Source organism: Pteropus vampyrus, unplaced genomic scaffold (genome assembly GCF_000151845.1).
Source record: "Pteropus vampyrus isolate Shadow unplaced genomic scaffold, Pvam_2.0 Scaffold410, whole genome shotgun sequence".
NCBI classification, from domain to species: domain Eukaryota; kingdom Metazoa; phylum Chordata; class Mammalia; order Chiroptera; family Pteropodidae; genus Pteropus; species Pteropus vampyrus.
In genome coordinates, this window is record NW_011889191.1 from 637,282 (window position 1) to 664,842 (window position 27,561).

General features: G+C 37.5%; 1 protein-coding gene across 2 annotated transcripts in view; it reads left to right on the forward strand.

Moving 5' to 3' along the window:
- Positions 1-27,561, forward strand: part of DPYD (dihydropyrimidine dehydrogenase) — a 717,845-nt gene that overhangs the window by 598,012 nt on the left and 92,272 nt on the right. For both annotated transcript variants that reach the window (XM_011380852.2, XM_023523771.1), the window contains one exon: positions 1,984-2,163. In XM_011380852.2, coding sequence (XP_011379154.1) covers positions 1,984-2,163 — 180 coding nt within the window. The remainder of the gene's footprint in view (positions 1-1,983; positions 2,164-27,561) is intronic.

Here is a 27,561-nt window from a genome sequence, read left to right on the forward strand (position 1 = left end):
TCTGGCTTATTTTGCTTAGCATGATTATCTCAGGGTTCATCCATGTTGTCTTTTTACTGTAGCCAAACTTCTTATAAGAACAATCTGCCTGTGTCTTCAGTTCCTCAACCCTCATCCATTCTTCAACCTACCACAAAATGGCTTCTGCCATGTTGCAGAGCTTCTCCTCCATAAATGCACATGTCAGTCAGTCATTGCCTTTCTGATTGCTGAATCCAATGGCCACTTTTCAGCTCTAACGTTTTTGGCCTTAATACAGCACTTTACATCTTCCTTAGTGTTGTCTTGGATCTTTTTTGCTTAATGTCTTCCATGATCTTCCTTAAGCTTCCTTTTAAATGCTTCTGTTCCCAGAATTCCACACTTGACCTTCTTTTATAGTCACATCATGGAATCACTACCACTTCTTGCTGAGAACTTAAGTATATATTTTTCTGCTCGCTTTCTTTCTCTCTCTCTCTCTCTCTCTCTCTCTCTCTCTCTCTCTCTCTCTGTCTTTCCTATTCTGGGATCTCATAGTGTGTTTTCAATAAATTCAACCAACCTGTCAACAGGCATCAGGTAATATGCTGGCATGCGGATTACAATAAAATTTATTAATTAAAGATCCAGAGGCTTTAAGAGACCTTGAAACAAAATTTAATTTATTCTCCTATTTTCAGATATTTTCTCATTTTTTCATTCATGTAGGACAAGATTTTTCTTTATTGGCTGCCATTGCCAAGCACCATGGTATATGCTAAGAATTTAACACCTGGAATAGTGAGACAGAAATGAGTTTTACTTTGCTTAGTTTTGTTTGGGTGATTGCTTCTTTGGATTGGTTTTGAATCTAGATGAAGAAAGGTGTCGAATTCTATAAGGTAAATTTTGAATTTGAAGCGACGATGGGCCATCCAGGTGAAGAGGTCTCTTTTCAATCCCAATACTGACTCTTGAGTGTATTTTTTTCAGAAGGATCCTAATTTCTCAGATTTAAACTTCCTTACGTTTAGAATTTTTTTAATATCTATTATCTGACATATAGTTACTCAAATGAAACTATCTCTTCTGAATTATTCATTCATCAACATATATATTTTGAGAGTCAGAATAAGTGACAAACCCTGTGTTTACCACTGAGAATAATATGATGACTAACATAAACATAGATTTTTCCCTCCTGAAGTTTCAGTCTATTTGGGTAGTGAACTGTCAATCAAATAATCATGTGATAATTATCCACCAAAGATGTATGAGTAAAAGAAAGCCTTAACTATTTCGGGTTTCCGGAGACTTCCCTGAAGAAGCGATATCTACCAAGAGACTGAGAAAGGGCTGACAGTTAGCCATGTGTAGAAGATAAAGCCTTCTAGGCAGCAAGGTCTTATAAAAAGATCTTAAGGCAAAGAAATAATGTGGCAAATTTGAGGAAAAGAGGGAGGACCTGGGTGATTGGAGTGAATGAAAAGGAGAACAAGAGTAGATGAGGCAGAAGAGGTAAGCGGCGGTAAATGGTGGCTGAGTTGGCTGAAGAACAGCACTCCAGCGTGGCCACCTCCAGATATAAGAGTCACCTCCAGGAAGCACATCCCGATGGAGGAAAATAAGAGCATTAAAACGTCTTTATGTTTTAACTGCCAAATTTAACTCCTTGGAAAGCCAACCACTTGGATCTCATTTTTTAACAGCCATGCTGAGGTATATCTGCTATACAATTAGTTGCATATATTTAAAGTGTGCAATCTGATAAGTTTTGAAATACGTACACACCTATGAGACCATCACCGTATCAAGTTTATGAAAGTATGCATTGTCCCCGAGGTTTCCTTGCGCCCCTTTGCAGTCCCTCTTCCCCACCACTCCCATCTCCAGGCAATGATCGATCTGTCAAACATAGAACAATGCCTAGCACATAAAATGAATGTTGTTGAATAAATGAAAAGTGAGTCTAGAGAATTAACTCTTGGTTTGACATTTGGTTGGTTGCTCTGTCTTTTCTAGGTTTGCAGTGCTGTTCAGAATCAGGATTTCACTGTGATCGAAGACTATTGCACTGGTCTCAGAGCCCTGCTTTATCTGAAAAGCATCGAGGAACTACAAGACTGGGACGGGCAGAGTCCAGCTACCGTGAGCCACCAGAAAGGGAAACCAGTTCCCCAAATCCCAGAACTCACAGGAAAGGTATGTGCTCATCTATTCTGTGTCGTCTGTGAGAACTCTGCCTCGGTCACTTTCTATTTCAGGTCTTGTTTCCCTCCCACCTTCTCACGAACAAGAACACAGTGCCTGTGGGATATGATTTCTACAATAGAATCATTCTGAAGGAGGCTTGATTACAGCTATACGATAGGGCTGAGTTACATTTTTATAAAACCATATAACCCAAAGTCATATAAAAGAAAAAGATTGAAGTGTGTGTGTAAAGTGCCTCCAAATTCTTGCTTACTGTGGTAATGACTGGCATTCTTTCCAGTGGGAGGCTGGAGATTTCTTTATTCTTTAACGAGCTCTGGAAATTATAACATTCCCTTTCTATTTTCAAGATAATCAAATCACCGGAGCCCTGAATAATATGATGAAGTTTTTAAAATTAAAATCAAATCAGTATCTTTTGTAACTGCTTCTGCTATGTGGTTAAACCTGGGCTCAAAAGGTTATGTCCCAACTTTCTCACTAACTGCTATTTTCAGAGAAATATATACTACATTTACATTTTGTATAATATGGTGATTTTAGCAAATCTTTTCTAAAACAACATTCAGTATTTCTCCTTTGTATTTCCTTTGTATTATCCTAAATAGACAACCATTGTCAGAAGACATTTCTTGAGTCCTGAATGAGGGGAGGAAAAATTATAATTCTCAGTCTTTTCAGCTTGTCACTACATCAATAATTAACTTTTAAAAAGAAAGGCAAGTATAAAAAGATTCTTTAAGGAAGCATTTAATAATTCAAATGAATCTTAACTTGAAACAGGTCACATGAAAAAGAATCGAAAACAAAAACCCTGGGTACTCTGCCTTGGATGGCAGCATTAGGGACTCAAAGAACAAGAAAAACATTATATAACTGACTTACATTTGGCTAGTTTTAATGAAAAATATCACTGTTCCTTTCTTAACAGATAGCCAAAAGTAAGAGCTTCTTGAAGAATAATGTGTGTGATTTCAAGTACAGTAGTGAAAAAGAAAAGGGAGAAAGAAATAAAATCTTACAGTGTGGATTCCAGGAAAATATGGTGATGAATGACTCCATGAGAGGCAATCAAACAGAAAGGCTGGGTGACATTAATATTTATAATATTGTAATTAGCAAGACTGTGCCTAAGTAGCATTATTAGTGTAACTAATCATATTATAAACTGAGTCTGCAGTATTTAGACAGTGAGTGTTCTTGCCTTTGTCAGTGACCATCTATGTCCTAAAGTTGTTCATAACAAAAAAATCACAAATAACTCTTCATTCATTCAATGTAAATATCTCAAGTAAATTATTTTTGGCATTATAGTTTTGCTAGTTTATGACCATCTATAAAAGCGTTGTCTCAAATTTGAGTGGTCTCCATGTGAGCCAAAATGCAAGTAGCTGCATTGCACTGTGCCATTTTGTCTTTAAAGGACTTCCACACTCATTTCAAAACTTACATATTCAAATAAAAGATAGATAATGATGGAGACACTTGTGTCAATGACATAAGTGGAAATTGATTTTCTGATAGTTTGAATCTAGATTCAGACTTTATTTTGGTAAGCCCAGCCTTCATCAAAATTGTAAGTGTAATTTTCAGCATTATCATTTGTTAAAAAAAAAAAAGGATTTTGCCTATGTGATTAGATTAGCGATTCATTTCTCAACACTGAGCTGAGGAGCAAGCAGATGGTCTGGTAATAGATCTATGCTCCTGGATTCTCTGGTGCAAGCTGACATGACTAAAACAATAGGTGACTGTCCCCTTTAGGTTAATATTCCTAACAGTGAATCAAAGTGCTCTTGATCCAAGGTACAGGTGGCCTCCTAATTGTTCCTCCTAGTGTTACCGGGGTGTGTGTGTGTGTGTGTGTGTGTGTGTGTGTGTGTGTGTGTGTGTGTGTGTCTTTGAAAACAACTGAGATTATACTCTCATTAGCTAAAGAATTAGATGCTGCTCCTTGTAGTGTTTTCATACTATAAAGGAAAGAAGAGAAGATGTAGATCCTTTTTAGGAAGACCCCCTAGAAGTAGCTGGCTTCCTTAAACAGAAGAGGTTTGTTTGGAAAGTACCATTGTTACTCTACTTAATCTTTCACTCAGAGGTCAAGCTAGAATAAATTAAAGTAGAAATTTAAGAGAAGCCAATTACAATGCAGTGTTTGAAGATGGAGAGAAAATATGATGTTAACCAGGGAAACAGGGATTTGGCTAAATTAATTGAGTTATCTTTTGAGTAATTAGTATATTTAATATACTCTCCCTATGTATACCTCACTTGTTAATTGATTAAGCTTTCCAAGCAGTGTCTCTTCAGGTGGCTTTGGAAGAGCAAGAAGTCAGGCATTTATAGTTTGCTCTGGTCTTATGGTGCTAATATAAATCTGTGCCTGCAAGCATCAGAGCAAATCCCATAGGAAAAACAATCACCTGCTTTACCATGCCACAGAGCAGCTGATCTCGAACTGTTGGTGCTTAAAAACCATGTGGCATATTTGCGAAAAACTCAGATTCCCTGGCCCCATTCCCAGAGATCCTGATATGACTGGTCAGCAATGGGTCCCAGAATCCGCATTTTAAGGTCATGATATATATATAATAGAGGGATCCAAAGAGCCACGTTGCCAAAAGGAATGACGATAAATAGCAACAGGATATAGTCAGAGGCTGAGTAAGTTAGCAACGAGCACACACATGCTTCCCTTGATGGAGAAAGCTGGCAGTGAGTGGTTTTGAGCTGGAAGAGAAATGAAAATACAGTCAGGAGAGAGATCCACAGGGGCAGCACACTGGGCTCTGAGTGGCCAGAGGTTGAAAATATCTGATAAGGAACCAGGGTCAGGGAGTTAGTGCAACAGTGGGTCAAAGCTATGCAAGCAAAATGAATTGTGCAGACAGAAACACTTTGCTATCAAAGATAGGACATCCAGGGTCCACACAGTCCTGCAACAAGGGAGTTCGTGAGGATAAGGAAGTAGAGACTATTCGCAGTATAATCAGAAAGGACGGGTCTCTGTAGCAAAATTTACCCTTTTGTTTTATACTCAGTTATTTTAATTCCCCCTTCTCCCTAGTGAAAACCTAGGCAACTGAATAAAAGTGAATGGTTGCTTACTGCATATAGGACAGTGGTTACTAGCAGAGTTCAGAGTAAGACTGTTAGATTTACACGATGCTTCATTACTTACTAGTTGGGCAACTTGGACAAGTTAATTAATCTTTCTAAATCTGTTTCTAAAACTATGAAGTGAAGATAATCACAATACAAATCCATGATCCCTCATTAACAATCCTTAAAGCCAAAAGCTCTGAAACCAAATGTTTCACGTAACTCATTTGGCAGCAAACCTGGCCTGGACTGATGTGAGGCTATTTATAATCTTTGTTTATTCCTCTTAGGGTGAACATTTGAATGTTTACTGCAAAAAGACTAATGCGTTTGATTCCAAGTTGCTACCCCACACACCTTGCTGGAGGTATTAGGTAAAATGTGGTATGTGTACCATTTTAGTTTTCTAAGGCCCAAAAAACAATCCTGATCTCTGAGATGCATTTGGCACCAAGAATTTTAGATAAAGGGTTGTGAAGAACACTTAAATGAGAACTTAACTGCAATTATACCATTATCCACAAATTATTTTTTAGAGTTGGAGGCAATGTATACATTTTAATGATATCAGAAAATAAAATATCAGTATTTGGCATTTTTTAGATGTGGTAAATAAGAATTATGTTGAGATTATCTATCTGCTTGAGAAACATGAAAGAAATTGGATGTTCCAATATTAGGATGGAAAATATTGCAATCAGAAGGCATGGAAGGAAATTACTTTATATTCTTATCTTTGGAATGAGAGCAAGATTCCTAAGCAAGAGACCTTGAAAGGGAAACAGCACAGGCTGAAATGACCTACTGGGTGCTTGGAGTCCGCGTGCATTTTCACAAGCCGTTCCCTGTGTCTGGAATGTCTTTCTAGTTCACTATAGAGAAACTCTCAAGCAGCCTCTGCTCTCTGAGTTATTCTCTGACCTCTGCACCAGAATTAATTTCTCCTTCTCTTTCTCAACCTCAGTTGCAAGTGGTATCGCACAGCATTTGAATTTTACATGTCTGTTTCCTGTATTAGACACTCACTTGTCTTACTCATCTTTATATCCCAATTCCTCAGACATCCACTGATACACAGGACGAGCTTAATAAATGCTGGCCGAATAAATAAATGAATGAATAAATGAATGTAAGAGATCATCTAAGTGGTAGCATTAAAAATCAGATCAGTAGTCATTTGAGTTATCTAGTCATTACTTTCCCCATTACATCAGAAATGAAAAGGCTGTAAAAAGAAAAAAGTAACTTGGACTGAAAGTCCCTTTTTGTGTCTGAGTCTAGGATAGTAAAATGAGATGGAAAGAAGCCAGAGTGGAAAGAGTGGCGGGTAGCAACCTTTATTCCTTCTTGGCTGGGCAAAATGTCCCTAGAGTGTAAGCTTCTTGAGAACCTAGATCATACCCTGTGTGCCAGTGCCTGACACATCTACCATGTAGGAGCAACGGCCTGGCAACTGAATTGCTGAGTGAAGATATTGATCAATCGCTCATTTACTTTAAAATCTATCTTAAATGTCACTTCCTTTGTGAAGCCATCTATGGCTCTCTTCCTCGCCCTCCAGGAAAATGTGATCCCTCCTTTTTCTGTTTTCCTATTGCAGTTATTACATTATCATCTGGTTATATGTCTTGTCCATCACTGAGCTCATTATGAACATTTTGAAAACAGATCACATCTTATTAATACTTGAATTTTCAAGCACCTAGCACAATGCTACATGTTTATAGAATTATATTGAACAAACTATTACTGGTGTCCTAATTTAGAAGGGAAAAAGGAAGCTGATTTATAATTAAAATTCTAGCCAGGTCCTTTCAAAAATAGCAATAATTTTAGGGAAAAAATGTAAATGTGCCAAGTTACTTCCAGTAGATATTAAAACATGATGAAATAATATCAGTGATATTAATAAGTGAACGTAATCTGTGCTCATGAAAAAGCTTTCATTAGGATAAAATCAGAAAAACTGCCATGGTGCTTGTATAGCAACTCCTAAAATAAGGCTTTGTTTTGATGATAGAAAGGAAAATTGGTGCATCCAGATGACCAAAATTGGTGTATCGTTCTCCTGTTACTTTAAAACTAAAAGGAATATGATTTTATAAAACTACTGCTATTTGGTTGTGGTACTTTATATGTAGATATCTAGCTATCTATTAATCTATTTCTGGCATATTATTCAACACAGAGAACAAGGAAATGTCTAAGATAATATATGATGTTACAAAAGACATAATAATGTCTCAGGAGAGGAGAAGTCTATCTCCTATACCATGACTATGAAGGTTTTATGTCTTCAAAGCTATCTATTTTTCCATGCTTTTTATTTTTTCAAATTGAGATAAAATTTACATCAAGAAAATATGCACAGGTCCTAAATGAACCATTTAACAAGTTTTGACAAATGCACGCACCCATGAAATCCTCACTTCTATCAAAATATAGAACATTGCCAAGGCGTCAGACGATTCCATCTGCACTTGCCCAGATATTATATGTCCCACCGCTAGAAGCAAACACAGTCTACTTTCTATCGTCATAGATTAGTTTGTTCGTATTCTTAAGCATCATATAATTAGAATTTCACAGAATATATCTTTTTGTGTGTATGGTTCTTTTCACTCAGCACAATGTTTTGAAGATTCATCATGTCGTTGTGGATGTTAAGTAATTCGTGTCTTTTTGTTGGTAAATAATATTCTACTGTATACACATACCACAGTTTGAGTAACCATTAAAAATGACATTTGGGCTATTTTCACTTTTCCAATAGCATAAATATATCTGAAATAAGCATTCAGACATAGCTGTTTTTGTGAATACATATTTTCATTTTTCTTGAGTAATACCTAGGAGTATACTATGTGGGTTTTAAGGTGCTATATAAGCTGTAAGAGAAACTTACAAACAGATTTCCAAACTGGTTGTACCATTTTACACTCTTACCAACTGTAGGTGGATGTTCTGGAGCACATTACACTGATATCTGATTGTGATCCTAATTTTCATCTCCTTTAAAACTAATGATGTTAAACACTTCTTCATTTCCTTATTGGCCATCTATATATCTTATCCTGTGAGACGTCTGTCCAAATCTTTTGTCTATTTAAAAATTGGGTTTATTTTTTATTGAATTTTAGGAGATCTTTATATATTCTGAATACAAGTCCTTAGATGCAGAAAAAGCATTTGACAAAGTCAGGCATCCACTCATAATAAAAATCCTAAGCAATCTAGTAATAGAAGAAATGTTCTCAATCTGATAACGAGCATGCGCAAATATTCTATAGCTTGCGTCGTACTTAAAGGTAGAAAATAAACTTTTTCTTTTAAGATTTAGAGCTAGTCATGACTATTCACTCTCACCGCTTTTGTCCAGTGTTGTACTATGGGTCCTAACTAGTCCAATAAGGATGTAAAAAGAGATAAATGGCATCCAGATTGGAAATGAAGGACTGAAACTATTTGCTGATGGTAATACTGTGTACATAAAAAATTCTAAAAAAAAACTATAAAAACACTATTAATATTAATAAGTACACTCAGAAGTTCCACGATACAGAGAAAATATACAAAAATCAGTTGTATTTCTATATGAACAATAAGAACAATGAACAATCAGAAAAGTAAATTTTAAAATGTTATTTACAGTAGTATTTAAAAACCATAAAATACTTAGAAATAAATTAAAATATAGGCAGTAGCCACACACTGAAAACTATAAAGGACTGCTGAGAAAAGTTCATGAAGAAAAATCAATAGGAAGGTATGTTGAGATGTCAGTTATCTGCAAATTCTTTTTTTTTTTTTTTTTTTTACATAAAATAAAGTTTATTGCACACACAGGAGACAACAAAATGATTCCCCATGGAGAAGGACTCAGGTTTCATCCAGAACAAAGTAAGAAGAAAGTGAGGTAGTCAACCATGGCTTTTATTTGGGCTAGGGCTTGGGGCAGGCCTTGTTTTTCCCGGTTTGAACTTCCTATAGGGGCAAAGGGAGGAAGCCCAGAGACTTTCTTAAGAGCTAGCCCAGACGTGGGGCTGAAGGAGGGTTTGGGGCTTGATGGATGTCAGAGTCAAACATCGAAAAGAGAGTCAGCCTCTTGATTACAGGATGTTGAACAGGGCCATCTATAAAGGGTTTGTTTGGGTTTTGTTTCATTTCTCCATGGCCAACTTATTGTTTTCAAGCTGGTTTTCAATTTAGTTTAATTTCTCCACAGATAAAATTCTCACATTTGCAGTACTCCCATTTTTACGTTACTATGTGTAAATCTTAGCTAGCCCTCATACGAGTCTGCAGAGTGATGAGTAGACATGGTGGTGATGGCCTTAAAACACTTAGCATTCCTTCTAGGTGGCAATGACTTGTTGATTTTTTGTTTTCTAAATAATTTTTTTATTTTTCAATTACAGTTGGCATACAGTATATTAATTTCAGGTATACAGTATGGTGATTAGAAATTTCTATAAATTATGAAGTGATAACCCTGATAACTCTAGTACCCATCTGACACCATACATAGTAATTACAAACCATGCTATACTTTACATACCCATGACTATTGTGTAACTACCAATTTGTACTTCTTAATCCCTTCCCATTTTTCACCCGCCGCCCAAACGCCTCCCATCTGGCAACTATCAAAATGTTTCTGTTTTGCTTGTTTTGTTCTTTCAATTCCACATGTAAGTGAAGTCATATGGCATTTGTTTTTCTCTGTCTACTCCACTCAGCACAGTACTCTCCAGGTCCATCTATATTACTGCAGATGGCAAGATTTCATTCTTTATTTTATGGCTGAATAACAGACCATTGTACATATGTGCCACCTCTTCTTCATTTATTCATGTATTGATGGACACCAGGTTGCCTCCATATCTTGGCTATTGTAAGTAATGTTGCAATGAACATATGGATGAACATGTTCATGTACCCGTCAAAGTAGTGTTTTGGGTTTCTTAGGATAAATACCCAGAAGTGAGATAACTGAGTCCTTCTTTGTCTCTTGTTATCACATTTGTTTTAAAGTCTATTTGGTCTGGTATTAGTATTGCTACCCAAGCTTTATGTTTGTTTGTTTCCTTTTTCATGAAATATCTTTTTCCATGCCTTTACTTTCAGTCTGTGTGTATTTTTCAGTCTGAAGTGAGTCTCTTGTAAGCAGCATATGTAGGGGCTTGTTTTCTTATCCATTCAGCCACCTTTATCTTTTGATTGGGAGCATTTAATCCATCTACATTCAAGTAATTATTGATAAATTTGTAGTTATTACAATTTTATTTTTTCATTTTTTTTTCTTCTTAAAGAAGTCCCTCTAACTTTTCTTGTAATACTGATTTGGTGTTGATGAACTTCTTTAGCTTTTTCTTGTCTGGGAAGCTCTTTATCTGTCCTTTGATTCTAAATGATAGCTTTACTGAGTAGAGTGATCTTGATTGTAGGTTCTTGCTTTTCATAACTTGGGATATTTTGTGCCAATCTCTTCTGGCCTGCAAAGTTTTTGTTGAGAAATCAGCTGACAGTCTTATGGGAATTCCCTTGAAGTTAACTAATTGCTTTTCTCTTGTTGCTTTTAAGATTCTCCATCTTTAGCTTTGGGCATTTTGATTATGATGTGTCTTTGTGAAGGCCTGTTTGAGTTCATCTTTCTTGGGACTCTCTATGCTTCCTGGGCTTTTGTGTCTATTTCTTTCACCAAGTTAAGGACATTTTTGGTCATTATTTCTTCAAATAATGTATCTCTTCAAATAGGTTTTCAATTTCTTGCTCCCTCTTTTCTCCTTCTGGTACCCTGATGATACAAATGTTGGAACATTTGATGTAATTCCAGAGGCCCCTTAAACTATCTTCATTCTTTTCAGTTCTTTTTTCTTGTGGTGTTCTGATTGGGTGTTTCCTGCTACCTTATCATCTAAATGGCTGATTCAATTCTTTGCTTCATCTAAACTACTGTTGATTCCCTCTAACGTATTCTTTATTTCAGTTATTGGAGTCTTCATTTCTGACTGGTTCTTTTTTATGTTTTCTACCTCTATTTTTATGTTTTCTTTCTCTTTGTTAAACTTCTCACTGAGTTCATCTTCTCTTCCCTTAAGTTCATGGAGCACCCTTATAACAAGTATTTTGAACTCTGCATCTAGTGGATTGCTTTTCTCTATTTTGTTTAGTTCTTTTTCTGGAGCTTTGTTCTCTTCTTTTACTTGGGACATGTTTCTCTGTCTCTCCATTTGGGCTGCCTCCCTGTGTTTGTTTCTATGTATTAGGTAAGGCTGCTTTGTCTCCTGGTCTTAGTAGAGTGGCCTTATGTAATAGTTGTCCTGTGAGACCCAGTGGTGCAGTCTTCCCTGGTAACACAACCTGCATGCTCTAAATATGTCCCTCATATAAGTTGTGTGTGCCCCCCTACTGTAGTTGAGCTGTGATAACTGTTTGCACATCAATAGGAGGACTAATTTGTTGTGCAGACTGGCTGGTAAGGGGCTGATCCTACACAGCAAGATTCATTTTAGCAGGACTTTGGTGCCTACCCAGTCCACCTTTGGGTATGTCATCTTCAGATGCATCCCCAGATGGTGCTCCAGCTGGGTCAGAAGTAGCCCCCCAGGGCCTTCTGGGAGGAGACCTGCTGCAAGCCAAGTTCAGCCACAGCTTGTGCCCTGCCCGGAGCCATCTGGCAAGAGTCACCAAGCAATCTGCAGATGGCTGCCACCCATGCTGGGCTTAGAGGGGCCTCGAGAGGCCAAGCCTCAAACTGAGGATGGCTGCCACTAGTGCCTGGCTTGGGGTTGCCCAGCAAGAGGTAGAGGCCATGCCAAGGCCAGATGCTGCTTGTTTGGGTTTTGCGAACCTTTGAGAGATTTTTAGAAAAGTCCATAGCATAAGCCAAGACAGGCCATTAATATGGAAAAACAACTGGAAGTGGCTTGAGTGGGCTCACAAGTTGGGTGAGGCAAGGTTTCAGGGAATACTAAGGCAGGGCAACCAGTGTTAGCCAGGTTGATAGACACTCAGATATGGCGGCACCTGCGTCTGCATGCTGGGTGGAAGGAGGGCTCAACAAAGAAACAAGGAATTCTACCAGCAAGTCTGTCTTGAGTAAGCTGCCCCTCCAGCTTTCAGCTTGGAGCAGACAACCCAGTTTCTCCTCCTGATGCTTTATGAGCTGCCACCCCAGCACTGGAGCTTAGAAGGAGTGAGTTTGTCAGCACGTAGGTCCACATGCGGGCCTTAAGAGGAATGTCTGTTACTCTGGTTGCCTTCCATCCCACTCAACCACAATCTCTGCTGGTTTTCACAGCCAGAAGTTGTGAGGACTTCTTTTCCTGGCACTGGAACCCTGGATTAGGTAGCCCAGTGTGGGGCCAGGACCCCTCACTCCTCTGGGTGTACTTCCACAGCTGAGATATCTTTCCCAATTCTTAACCACCACATATGGGTGTGGGACCAGCCCATTCCATGTCTTCTCCCATCCTACCAGTCCTGAGGTGGCCTCTTCTGTGTGTCCCCAGTTGTAGAATTTCTGTTCAGCTTGATGTCAGGTGACTCCCATGGTGGTTGTTCTGAAGTTTAATTGTAATTTTGATGTGGTCATGAGAGGAGGCGAGCACAGAGTTTACCTATCCTGCCATTTTGACTGGCACTCTCTCTCCAAACTGATCTGTAGATATATCATGATCTCAATCAGAATCCCAACACATGTTTTTGTATAAGTTGACAAGCTGATTCTAAAATTTACATTGGAATTCAAAGGAGCTAGGATAGCCAAAATAATTTTGAAAAAGACAAAGTTAGAGGAGTTGAACCATCTGTCTTCAAGATTTTCTATAAAGCTACAGTAATCAAGCAAGTGTTTTTTTTAGTGTCCGGATAGACAAATAGATTGGTGGAACACAAAGAAAGTCCCGAAATATATCCACACATATACACTCAATTGATTTTTGATGAAGATGCCAAAGCAATCCAACAAAGAAAAGAAGGTCCTCTTGATAAATGGTGCTGGAATTAATAGACACCTATATATTTGTGTGTATACATATACATAATACACATTTTTTTTATACTTTTCTCACACAGGACACAAAAGTAATTTTAAATATATTACAGATGTAAAAGTAAGAGGTAAGATTATAATATTTTTAAGAAAGCAGAAGTAAATATCTTTATGACCTTAAGATAAAGAAAAATTTCTTAGCTAGGATAAAAAAGGAACTAACCATACAAGAAAAAAATTTATAAGTTTTGCTTCATCAAAATTAACTTCTCATCAAAAGACAGTTAAGAAAATTCAAGTCACAGAATGGGAGAAATGTCTATGATACTTATATCTCACAAAGAACTTGTGACCAGAATACATGTATAAAATACTTTATAAATGTAAACCATTAAAATCTGAAATAATTTAATCTTATCAACTCATATATGGAATCTTACAATGAATAATGCATTGTGAGAGACCTGCCAGTAGGCTCTTGCAAATAACTCTCATCCATCTACAATAACTTTTTTTTTTTTTTTTTTTTTTTTTTTGCTCTTTAATGACCACTTGCAGAGCTAGCCCAGAAAAGAGTGAGGAAAATGAAAGCCATTTTCCTTCAAGTTCATCAAATGGCCCTGTCACTCTTGTCCATGTTCTTTTCTCCCACTGAGGCTTTATTCCTGTAGTTGCTCTCCCTGAGGCAGCCATTTGGGTACATCATATCGTTAGAAAAATTCCAGGTGATATTTTATATTTCTATCAGTTACTGGGATGATGATTGAAATAGAAAGTGGTATCAGTAAGGTCACTTTCTATGACTGTAGCCAGATTGCTAAATATTTTTATTGTTTTATTTCATTTCATAAGACATGGTCAAACTTTCCAAAATTACCAAATCAGAGTCTACTGCATAGATATTATGAGGCTGTATCTACATCTCTAAATATCATCAGATGGTTTGGGTAGTATCTTAGGTAGAATGCTGAAATGCCAAATATCCTTTCAGAATAGGGTAGACATTTGTTTAGAAGTGTTGGATAAGATTTTATAGCCCTGTCTTGTAGTTCTGATCATCTCAATGTGTAATGATCCCAACAAAGAAGTCAATGGGCTGTATTGAAAAGAGCATAGTACGACAGATGTGAGTTTGAATCCAGGCTCCATGTATTTCCTAGTGGGTGAACTTGGGCTAGCTATAATTCTCCATTCCTATAATGGCAAGTTGGGATAATGATACCTATTTCACAGGTGCTTTATGGGGATTAGAAATCATATCTGTAAAGTGTAAAGCATGTAATAGATATTCAATATGTGGCAGTTATTATTATAATTCTAACATAGATGATAGATAGATAGATAGATAGATAGATAGATAGATAGATAGATAGATGATAATATAGATGATAGATAGATGTAATTTGGACATGTGATATATTCATATCCAAAATATATGGATAATATTAGGGTAAACATAAACATTTGAAAATTCTTTATGAGTTTATTTCTTGTACCTTTTGTGTAGATTTTCCAGCTAATAATTACACATTATTTTTATACTTTCTTTTGGCCTTTTATTGATAACATGATCTTACTTGCTTAGTTTTGTTTGATCTGGTCCAAAGCCAGCATTTTTTCCCTTGAAGCACTCTGTTTCACCAAAAATGTTTCTAAGCAATTTAGAAGTGTTTACTCTCCATGTAAAACAGAGATAAATTTGTTAATTTGAGGTTTGGGCAGTGAAATGGCATGAGTGGTTCCTCGTTGGTCTGAAAATAGGTGCGGGGGGCGCGGTCCTACTGCTGTTGCCAAATCAGAGTAACAGTATCAGAATTTAACATGAATTTAACATTAGGTTAGGTGTTGGCAGAAGTCTTTCAAGTAATGGAAAAAAACTAGTTTTGCATTGCTTATAACTAGAATAGTTGGTGCCCCTGTAAACCTTCCCAGTTCGGTTTCTCTCCCATCACAGAGGTAAGTGGATTCATTTCACAAGGCAGCTCTGATCAGTTGGTACAAGTGATTGCTGGGAGTGCTATGTAGAAGAGGACTGAGACACAAAGCCAAGCCCAGGAGAGGTGTGTGACCAACTGGCAATACCTGCATGGCATTGACACAGGACAAAATGTTGCAGAATATGGCTTCCCACTTCTGAATGCGGAGCACCTATGATTTGGCTGATCTAAGAATTTGGACAGCAAAGAGACTTTGAATTTGTAATCACTGCAGCTACCTCATGTGGTCTACCATTGATGCCTAAAATAAAATGTAAACCATAAAACATTTTTATTGTTGTGCCAGGATCCCATCATGCTTTTCTTTCATTCATCATGCTTTTAAAAATTATTATTCCTTAGTTGTCCTCATTCATAAAATTGACATCTAATTGACAAGTACAAATGCCATTATTTCTTTTGTTACTTTCATGAAAGTATAATTCTTCATACTTCATCAAATACACTACTTTAATCAGAATGCACCTTATTAATACTAATTATATCCTTAGAACTTGTATAAAAGTACTTTTAATTTTCAATACAACTTACCCACATTAATTCTGCTGTTACTTTTAAGCCAGGGGAAAAAAACAGATAGGCTACTTCTTGTTCTGAGTAAGGATTGAGGATGTATAAAGAAACCATTACCATAAGCATGATAAAATTTGAATTCAAACAGTATACTTGAACTCATCCCCTATCCTTCCTTCTAAGAACTCTACAAAATCAGTGGACATTTATTGCAAACCAGTTAGCTTTGTTCCTAATCCCGATTTTATGGAGTAAGGCAAAATATCTTTCTGTAATTCTGAGCTATGCCCCTAAGATTCTCCCTGAGAAAAAATATGTATTATATTTTTGTTTAAGCCCATCTGCCCACTTGAATAAAGAGAGTGTTAGATAAAAAAATATATATACTTTTCTGATAATTAAAAGTTAAAAGAGTAATTTTGATAATGTAAAGCATCAACAGAAACTCTAATTATATTCAGCTTTATGTCAATTCGTTCTAATCTAAGATTCAAGATAAAAAATGTCTACTATTTGAAATTAAAAAGGGAATCTGATTTACCCCACCCTAAAAAAAATCCAATGAAACAAACCATAATTAGTTCTGTTTTGTTTCATTTTGGCTTTCCAATTATATGGATTGTAACTGTTATTGAACAGCTTTACCAAAATGCTGGAAGCTTCGGATGCATAGACCAATATATCTTCAATTGCCCTGAATAATTGGCAATCTCACAGTTAACCACACAGTTTAGATATCTAGATAAAATATCTACCTTTCTCCTTTTCTTTTAGAAACCTGGTTACTCTGTTTCATTGCCCATATTGATCCTAACCACCTAATTTCTAAATATACCTTCTTTTTTATGCTGTATAGATATTGGAAAGCAATTTTATTAGATCCCCAAACCATAGCCTATAATAGTCTGTGCTTCATGGTCACAGGTGACTCCTAGAAATGTGTTTGAGAAGATGCGACTACAACCTGCACAGAGAATCCTTTGATTTACAGTTTCAGGAACTGTTTATGAAGTTGCCTCACAGACAGGAAGCTCCCTGAAGCCCTCACTCCCAGCTCCTCACACCATGCCGGCCAGCCTGCTGTGGATTGTTCCCAGCAAACCATGTCAAGACAGTGCCTTTTGAAAATTTGTTGCCATACATCTTTAAAGCATTTTGCTTGTCTTCCCTCCTTACTGATTTTATCTCATTTTATCTCAAACTGTAGAACCTTCTCTGGATCCTTTGCTGGCAGTATTTCTCTGCATGTGCTCAGTCCAACTGAGTTGTAAAATGTCACCCATCATTTCAGGGCTATCGAGTTGGTCATCTTTCAGAACTTAAATGTTCCAAGTCTTGCTTTCCATTTAATGTATATCCCAAGAGAAAAGAAAAAAAGTAAAATACATTTGTGGTAATCCAGACTTCCTAGGAAAATAAATTTTTCAGTACTACTGCATACAATATTTTTTGAGATACAAAATAAGCCTGCAAGATTTTCCTACTCAGATCATGCCTTTGGTGTTTGTGATAGGTGTTGGTGGTGCTCACTAATATTTCTTGGTTCTTTAGGAGAAGAAAACCTCCTCGCCTCGTGGATGTTCCATGTTATTAGGCAACTTGCTTTAGTCAATGAAATGTGAGTAAAGTGTGGTATGTGATTCTGGGTGGAAGTATTGAAGAGCTGGCACTCAATTCTTCCTTTGCCACAGCGAACAGTAAAGCCTCATGGTGAGAAGGTAGAAACATAAAATGGATAGCCTGGATTGCCATATAAAAAAACACCACATATAAAAAACAGAGGTTTTTTTTTTGTGAGAGATCAACTTTCATTGTGTTAAGTCGCTGAGATTTCAGGGTTGATTATTACTAAAGTACAACCAGCCGGTGGGGATGAATACAGAATTCCAGATAACTTGCAGCTGTTACCAGAGGGATCGATGTCTCTGTAGCCCTTTGAAAATCTGTAAAACAGAAGAGCTCATCTTTAGTGATCTTCATTTCCCCTTCTGCACCTCATCCCACGTGTGGGCAGCTAGCACTGGCAGTGCCATTTTACATTACATCACTCCAACCCAAGTCTGATCTCTTGGCAAAGTGCCTAAAATATCAGCCTTTTTTCCCAAACCATGTAGAAAAAATGTTTATTCCTGCATTGTACCTGGTTTTAAAATAGTTATTATGAAGATATCCAACAATTGGCCTCATCCAACTGAGGAAACTGAGTAGAGTGTGTACCTTACGCGTAGCTTCCTTCTTATCAGTAGTAAGGCCCCGGGCATCTTAAGTACTTAGCTACCATTTCCTCATCCAAAAGCTTGGGAGATTATGTATATTATGTATTATATTATAATTATATATTACATATATAATCTATAATATACATAATACATACATATTACATATATTATATATGTAGATATGTATGGGATATATAGATATACATATATATCTCATAGGGTTGTCGAGAGAAATAAGTAACAGGATCTGAATTTCTTCTTCCTTTCATAGGTCAGCTTCTAGAAAACATTGTCTCTACTCACTGTTTCTCATTCCTTACTTACTTTTCTATCTTCAACGCATCAAAATTAGATTATTACTCATTTTCACCCCCCAAATCACCAAAACTGCTCTTACTAAAGGTATTGATGATTTAGTGGTCACCAAATCCAGTAATTTTCTAGTCTTTACTTCACTTGATCTTGTTACATTCAACAATTGACCACATCTTCGTATTCAAAATTTCTTCTTTGATTTCTCCCTTACTTTTTATCAAGCAAACAATTGTTAGCACCTAGTAAGTGCCAGGTGTTACAGATGCAATAATAATATAACTGCCTTCCCTTAAAAGGATTACAGACTAGTGCTGAAATTAGATAATTAAAGTTATTTATAATATAGTGTGACAATTACACATATACGTAAGATAGCAGAGGTGGAAAGGAGTTTGAGAATGTTTTCCAGAACAATCTGAAACTTAATGTTTAGTAAATGTAGGAAGACTAGCCCAGGCTAAGCAGAAAGCATGGCAAAGGCCTGGGGGCAAATGACGTTTCCGTATGTGAAGAGAACCTTCGGGGCCTTAATCTTTTAGGACCTCTCCCCTTTTTGTGCTCTTAACTGCTAATGTCCCCCGGTCCATGGCTCTCATATCACTGCATGTACTCATACGACCCATGAAGCTGGTTTTACTCTCCATGTTGTTGTTTTCCAAATTGGTGCCCTTGCCATAGACCCCGCTCTGGATCCTATACTCCCATCTATTCAGCTTTATGGTGGACTTTGCCACCCAATAGCCCAGTTCAGTGCTCTTCCTCCATCCCAAGAATAACACAACGGTAGTGATTATCCCTGACAATTATATAAGCACTTTATAATTTACAAAGCACTTTGGCATATATTATCTCACCAGCTGTTTCCTTAATGTAATAGCAGCAGTGGGTAAAAACCGTGTCACTGCCGACAGTGCTTTTCTGACCTTGGTGTCCCAGCCCCACCTACTAAAAACAGGAGAGCAGCTGGATAGGAGCTGATTAGAGGATGGAAACTGACCTTGTTTGGGAACCAGGAAAGTGTGACAGCAGTAGTTGCCACCTCCACCTTCTCCATCTCCGTAGGGCAACAGAGTAAGCCAGAGGTTTCATGGGAAAATGTGGGAGGCTGCACAGAGCAGCAAGGGTTCTCACGGCTGCCTAAGCACGAGCTGAGGGTGGCAGGCGTCAGCTTGTGGAAGGTTAAGCACTTATCCACTCTCCCCCCGATTTTCTGACTTCTCATTTCTTACATGCATTAACTATCATTTTGAAAGTTTCAGTGGGTTAATTAAATTCTTCTGGTGTTGATGCTAAGGAAGCTGAAACATTTTCAACTGAGATTGACACTACTCAAGACATAGGCTTCACTGATGTTTGTTCAGTAACACTCCAATATGTCACAGGATTGCTGAGAGAACATCTGAGAGCTATAATGAGCTAAAAGTCAAGTGCAGGGGAAAATATGTTCCAGACTGCTGCAGATGTTTCTCAAATCAAATCATATTTCTGTGAAACACCATATAGAATATTCTGTGGTGGAAAAATGGAACATGAAAGGGCAGTTCTATTGATTTGCACTGTCTTGAAAAAATTTATATAACCTAAATTATATGAAATGTAGGGTTTTTTTTTTTTTTTTTCACTTCAAATCAATTAAGAGATGCACTTGACTTAATGAGCTTTAAGGATAATTTCCCCAGGCTAAGAGGAATGCATTAACTGGTTAGGTAGGAGTCAAGGCCTAGAGAACAGTCCTTGTTGAATAAGGCAGTAGAGTAAGGGAAACAAGTTAGAGTCAAAGGACGGGCATGCCATAGGCCCACTCTCTCGCCTTTATTCCTCCGTTATCCCTTTGGCACCAAAATTGAACAGAACTATGCTTAATTAATCCACCAAGATTCCGATAAACCTGTCCATGTTGCCATGTCGTTTGGTGGTGTATTCTGCCTCTTCTGGAAATCCCAAAGGAAGCTTAGCAGTGTTATCGAAGAGTGGGTTTCCCCTCTCGACACCTTGTCTAGGTGCTTGATGTCGCGAACAAAGAATTGAGCAAAATACTGAAATACAGCAGAAAAGAATAGCTTTATTAAAAGCGAAAGTACACTTCCAGAAGTGGAAGCGGGCCTGAGCAAGAGAAGCGTGGCTCAAAGGCCTGCTAACAAAGCCTTTGGGGTTTTTATCCCTATTTGCTGTGGGCGGTTACTTTCCTTAGAGGAGTGGGCTTCCTTGATTGACGACAAAGATTGACAGGACTCAGTGATTCATCATTTACTTTCTATGCATGTTCATTCCCAGAATTCAGTCTGTTATAATGATATTAATAAACTTCTAGATATATGCATTCATATTATAATGGTGGTATAATGAGGCTCAGGTGAATTGAAGGTCGGTGGGGTCTTCACTGTGTAGGTGCAAGTGACTGGCTGAAACTAGTACCCGTTTTTCTGCTCACTTGTTTCCTTGTATGAGTTACTTTACCCCAAAAAAAGCCTTCTGGCTTGCTCAATGGTGGGCAGACTAGGGTGGACCCTTTCTCGGATAGGACGACCTCAGCGTCTTTGCAGGTGGACCCGAAAACCCCTATCTAACTTTCCTGCCTAACCCTTTTCTAAGAGCCATGACCCCCACTTTTTATTAGGATGGATATTGAGGGATGGGAAGTTTCTTCTTCTGTATCTGCTTCCTGCTGAGAAGGGTCGTAGTCCCTGCCTATTGGGGTTTCATGGAGCTCTCTCTCTCTCTCTCTCTCTCTGCCTTAATCAGGACAGGGTCTTGGGTTTCCTGCCGAAGTGCCGCCTCTGTCCCTAGACAAGGAAAAACGAAGATACAAACTTGTTATTTGAATCATGTAGTTTTGAATCATGTATATTTGAATCTAGTTATGTTTCTATCATTAATTTGCCCGTCAAGCAGGTAAGGGAAAACAGTCTTGGTTAATGTATTTCATAAAAGAAGGAAAAAACTCCAGTTAGAAGTCCCCTCCCTTCTCGGACTCTAAAGATCCTGTTTTGGCCTAAAACCATTCCTGCCTTATAATGGACCTAGGAGAATGCTGAGTTTCAATGATCCTTTTCAATAGCCAGAGGACCTGAGTCACCAGTTTGAAGGTAATTATCTAAGTCTGAGGGAGATGGTCTTTCTCCAAGAAAAGGAGGAAAGAAAAGATTTTTTCCTAAAAGGATTTAGAATTTTCTGTGTTGTCTCCTGACAGCAGGAGGCTAGGAGATATTTGGTAGATGCATCTTTTGTCATCAGCACCTCATATTTCACCACTCAGGTAGCCTTGCACATCACTACAGTTTACACAGCCTGGCCTCTGACTAAGAATGATATTCTCCTAAGTGAAGGACACCCCTAAGTAAGAACTGACAAACCCGAAGGAGAAAAATCTTTAGGTAACATCAGAAAGTGCAGCAAAACGCCACAATGAGATATCACTTCACACCCACTCCAATGGCTAAAATGAAAAAGATTGGCAATGTTGAATATCGACAAGAATGTAGAGCAACTAGAATTCTCGTACTTTGCTAATGGGAGTATAAAATGCTACAACCACTTTGGAAAATTCTTCTGCACTTTCCTGTAAGACCCAACAATTCTACTCCCAGGTGTTGATCCAAGAGAAATAAAACCACATCTCCATAAAGTTTGCGATAGTTGAATTTTAAAAACATTATGTTAAGGGAAAGAAGCCAGAGACAAAAGAGTGTTTACTAAATAACTCTGTTTATGTGGAGTTTGAATACGGGGGAAAAACAAATTTATGTAATTAGAAATCACAACAGTGATAAGTAGAGATTGACTGGAAAAAGATACAAGGGAATTTTCTTGAGTGATAAAAATATTCTATATCTTAATTAAGGTGATAGTTTTGTGGCTTTGTTTATTTGTTCAAGCTCCTCCAACTGTATACTTACAATCTGTGCATTTTATTGTGTAAATATACGTAAATACATTAAATTAATTTTTAAAATTAAACAACTAACCGAAAGAAACTAGAGGATAAGCATTTAGTAATTCTTCTTGGGACAAAGTAATACATATCATATGAAAAATGCTAAAGACATGTTTTACGTCCAAATTACTTTTAATCAGTTAGCCTTCGAGAACTAAAAACCTTATGAATTTAACCATTGGAAAAGAATAACTGGTACCTAGATGAAATCTTGGCTGGAAACCGGCTTAAAGAAAATGGATGGCTGTGGGCATAAACAAATATATTTCCCTCTGCCAACTTGCTGGCGCCTGGGTGGGGATCTGGAACACTTCAGGCTTTGCACGTCAGGAAGGCTGGCTAGGGCTTAGAAATTGAGAAGGGCAACATCTGGCTCCTTGAGGAATGAGGCAGGTAAGGGATGTGGCATCACAATGCAAATGTGAAGTTGCTTCTTAAAGATGGAAAATTTGATTAGGTCCTTCGGTAGGCCTTCCGCTCCCTTAGCTTTGTGGGATCGCCAGTGCCTACAGCCTCTGTTAACAAAAGCTGGCCTTGCCTGAGGCCACAGCTCCCAGAACAGAACCTTAAATAGATTGCTGATACAGTATTACATGCAGGGCTGGGCTCTTTTGCCCTTATGTCCTACCCACCCTTACACAAACAAACCCAGCCGGACATTTGTCTGGAAATTATAAACCAGATACGTTTCTAATGCTTTAATATATGCACTGATATTTTATCTTGTAATAGCACTATTATTAATGGATAATAAAAGTATAACATTTCTAGAAATAAAGGCAAAACTCTCGAGGTTGAATTTTAATTCACTCGGGTACATTTTGTGCATTTTTGTGGGCGTTACTATTGCAAAGTCGTAAAGCATCCAACACTATATTTTGATTCTGATCTATTTTTCTTCAAGTTTCTGCTTTTGTATTTTGTATTATCTAAGATGCATTCCCTAAAAAATTATGGCTGGGAACAAATATCACATATCTTTTCTGAACTCACATAATTTTTGTGACAGATTTGATTTTTGGTACTAATTAGAATTTTTAAAAATATCTCTGCCTAGCTCAGAAACTTGAATTTGAATTTGGATTTTAATCGTTAAATATATATTTATTCATTCAACGAGTATTGAGTATTTGTTACATAGCAGGTAATGTGGTAGATAATTGATATTGAGTGATGAATAGGATAAACGCTTTATCATTGAGGAGTGATCAATTACAAAAAAGCAGTAAGATAATAGTAATAAACTCTTTAAATGTTTTATATAATTATTTATACATATATACATTTACATGTATAAATAAATTTACATACATATCACCATTCTACAAAGATGGAAACTGAGTATTCAGTAGTGGAAGTATTTTGCAAATCTATTTTTGTTTGTTGCAAAAACTGTGCCTGTAGCTACTTAACTGCACCTCCTCTCAACGTAACTGCTATTGTGATATCAGCGTTATAGAAGCAGAAAAGAGCAAGTGTCCATTTCAACCCAGATGATCAGAAGCAACTGGGAGAGGACAGATGAGCTACTTCTTGAGTAATGAAAACAGAATCAGCTTTATGTAAATATCTTCATTAATTCCAATCAATAGGTAATAGCTGTGACCAAGTGATCACCTGTGAAAATTGCTACATTTTTATTTATAATGGAGGAAGTTACAAACCCGTTAATTTTTTTCAAGTTAAATCGTTTTATTTATTTATTTATTATTTTTATTAAAATTGTTGGGGTGACACTGGTTAATAAAATCAAATAGGTTTCAAGTGTAACAAATCAATAATATGCCATATGTATATTGCATTGTGTGTTCACTGCCCAAAGTTAAATTTCCTTCTGTTAGACAACTAATGCCATCCCCCGATAAGGCATAGGTTTCATTCTGAGTTTGTGTTTTTGGATGCTGTTGTTTTTTTTTTTAGCATAAATCCCATCAAATCTTTTACATTTCTTTCATCTGTGATGAGAAGATTCTATTAGCAACCCTGGCACCTTCCATTAAAGTCTACAACTTCCAACTGCCAGGAATGGATAATGAAGTGATAAATTTTATTTGCTACCAAAATATGTAAGGCAGAGATATCTAAGTGAATTTATAGCATTAGCTGTGTCTTTCCTCTTAGCATTAACAAAAGTTTTATGGCAGGTTATCAAAATCAGTGTGACAAACACAAATTTATATGAATTTCCACACACAGAAATCAGATCTATAACACTGTATCAAATCATGTCTTTCCCTCTTCTTAGCTCATCAAACTAACAATGAGTTTTAAATGTTTTATTACTTGAAGGATATTAAAAAACTTAATCAGACTAAGAAACACTTTTACTCATTAATGTATGTACTCTGGAGTTTATAAATTATGAATCCCCTTCTCATACCCTAACTAGAGACACTAAAATGCTATCAAGAAAGAAATCAATACTATCTACCTGTGATTGTGATAATGAGGGAGGATTTCATATTCTCTAGGACACAAAATTTACTTTCACCTGATTTCTTAACTCTTTATGTTATGTTCATAAGCACAATGGTTCTTCAGTTTGAAAACTTTCTTATAACTTCTCTACACACTAACATTCCCACTTGAAGAACTTCTTTGTTCCTTGAGCTTTATCTTACAGGGTCTCGTAATCTCATATCTTGGCATTAGGATCAGCCTTGTTACTCCAGGGGGCAGTGACACCCCTAAACTGCACTCATTGAATACACAGCCAGTCTAAGTTCTGCCTCTACCATTCAATGAAGTACATGTTCCTTTTGTAAAACAGACAAAACTGTTAATGTCAGTTCGTGCCTTCAAGATTATTATCCAAAAGAAATGTAGAATTAATAATAACAATGATGATAATAAAATACCATCAACTGGTTGTTCTGTACTATTGTTTTGCGGGTTTTTTATGCTGCCTACTTTAATCCATAGAAGGTTGGAATCATTATTCTCTTTTTCCTGTTGAGAAAAGTTCCCACACTAGTAAGAGCAGAGGCAGCATTCCAGCCCAGGTCTACGTGCTTACAAAACCTGCACATTTAACCTGTCATCCTTTACTGCCTCTACTTATCCTGTGCAGAGAGGATCAATGCTTCTAATGCTTTAGATTTGATCCTTAGATTTGACACTTAGCAGATTAAGATTCTATTAATCCATGGGCAAAAATGGTGGACTTTCCACCTCCCTTCCAGTGACCTGTGGCAGTCGATTACACTGGGAATAACGTGACACCTGCTTGCTCACCTGTATTCAGTGGACTCGGGATAAATCATTGCAGGCACATCACCTCCTTTCCTCAGGCCCTTAACCACTGGCATTAAGAGTTAGCCACATTGCCATCCTGCCAACAGGGCTGATCCTCACTGTGCGCTCTGTTTACTGGCAGAGGTCATGGCTCGTCTCTTTCTCCTTCTGTTCTGTCTCTTTATTTTGGAATACTTGACTTTTAGCTCCTCTACAACAAATCCAGTTTGGGTATCGTGTATTTATTGATATGCATGTATCTTCCCTGCCAATTTCCTTAATGAACCTAGTCCTTCTGGTGCTAATTTATGTCTTTGAAAGCGTTTGAGGTAAAGAGAGCCAGAGAGCAATGGAGAAGTGAGAGCCTCAGACATGGGAGAAGCCTGGATCCCGAGGTCTGCAGATGCCTCCCGCAGCTGCTTTGTTCTCCCCATGATGGGGCTTCCCCTTCAGCAGTTACAGCGCCTGTCTAGATGTATGCGGTGGCTGGCAGTGTGCCCAGCCAAATTGTTGATGTGAACATTGCCTTCTTTCCCTCTAAAATCACCTCAGTTTTATATAAAAGCAGCCATGTAGGCAGTAACTGGATATTTGAATGGATTTTAGATTCTCCTGTGGTAAGCAAACAATCCTTAATCAAGCATTGTGGTGTATGCAGGTCTGCAGAGAACCCAAAGAACACCTACAAGGGTATCTGAAAGTACCCCAGGTCTGTATGCGATACTCTCCCCTACCTTACAACACTTGTATATTTCCTGTATCTACTCCTGTATGGTTCTCTCTAGAAATCCCTGGAGGATGCCTGTACTTACACTGGTGGGCTAAAGAAAAATTCCAGAAAAACTATTTAAATTTTTATCTACTTTTTAGTTTTCATTGAATGTCACAAGAGGTAAATGCCAGAGCTTGGCTGGGGAAGGGAGTAGGGAGAGGGGGAAGTGGAAAGCTCCATGGTTATCTTTGAGGAGATTTCAGTGTAGTGAATATCAAGAGTCAAGTGACAATCCAAAGCAGAGCATAATTGTTCATGCAAGAGTTACACACCAGTCACCATCAGAGAGGTTTTCATGCTATGCCAAATACATATAGAATGTAGGTTAGAACAATATAATCCAAGTCAGTAGTAATTAATTAACAAGTAGTGACTTTATTAACAAAGTGTGGCAGTGTTTCAAAATTTAGCCCAATTTATTTTTTTAAAAAATTCTTATCATTCCCCCAGGCATTTGTGAGCACATATTTAGAGTGACCATTTTCCCCCAAATGTTTTTTCCTTGCAAAGAAATGAATGCTTTATTTAAGACAGTGTAAGGAGGATGCCAGTAGGTAGACATTTTGAGTTGGAAAGAAAAGAATAAATGTGGATGATATCGATCTCCCCAGTAAATATTGGCTTTTTGGAGCTATCAGATAAAAATGTGTAGTGATCAGACCATTCTTTAGGAAAGTAAATGTAAAATTGTAAAATGTTTGCAGGTGACACAAAGTTGGTACCTACTCAACTCTCATTTTGTTTCCACTTTTTCCACTAAGAAAAATCATCTCAATCTGGAAAGAGCAGAACATGAGAACTGAAGGCCTGTCTCTAAATGAGCAAGTTTCGTCAGGTACTACTTGGCCACTTTAAATTCAAGTCTGCAGTCCCAGACAGTTTTCATCCCAGGGAAATGAAAGACTCAGAAATATGATCAAACACAGCTACTCATCATCTCTGAGAAATCATCATAAACAGGGAAAGTATCAAAACCGAAAACTCATTGATTTTACTGAAGAGGGAAATATGAATTCTGAAAATTTACGAATGTTCGAATTGAATTTAGTCCCCTACAACAGGGGTCCCCAACGTCTGGGCCGTGGACCGGCACAGGTCCATGGCCTGTTAGGAACCAGGGTGCACAGCAGGAGGTGAGAGGCAGGCAAGCAAGCGAAGTTTCATCTGTATCTGCAGCTGCTCCCCAGCACTAGCATCTCCGCCTCAGCTCCATCTCAGATCATCAGGCCTTAGATCCTCATAGGAGCACCGGTCCTGAAATAGCCAGAAAGGTTAGGGACTGCTGCTCTAGAAAATATTTAAAC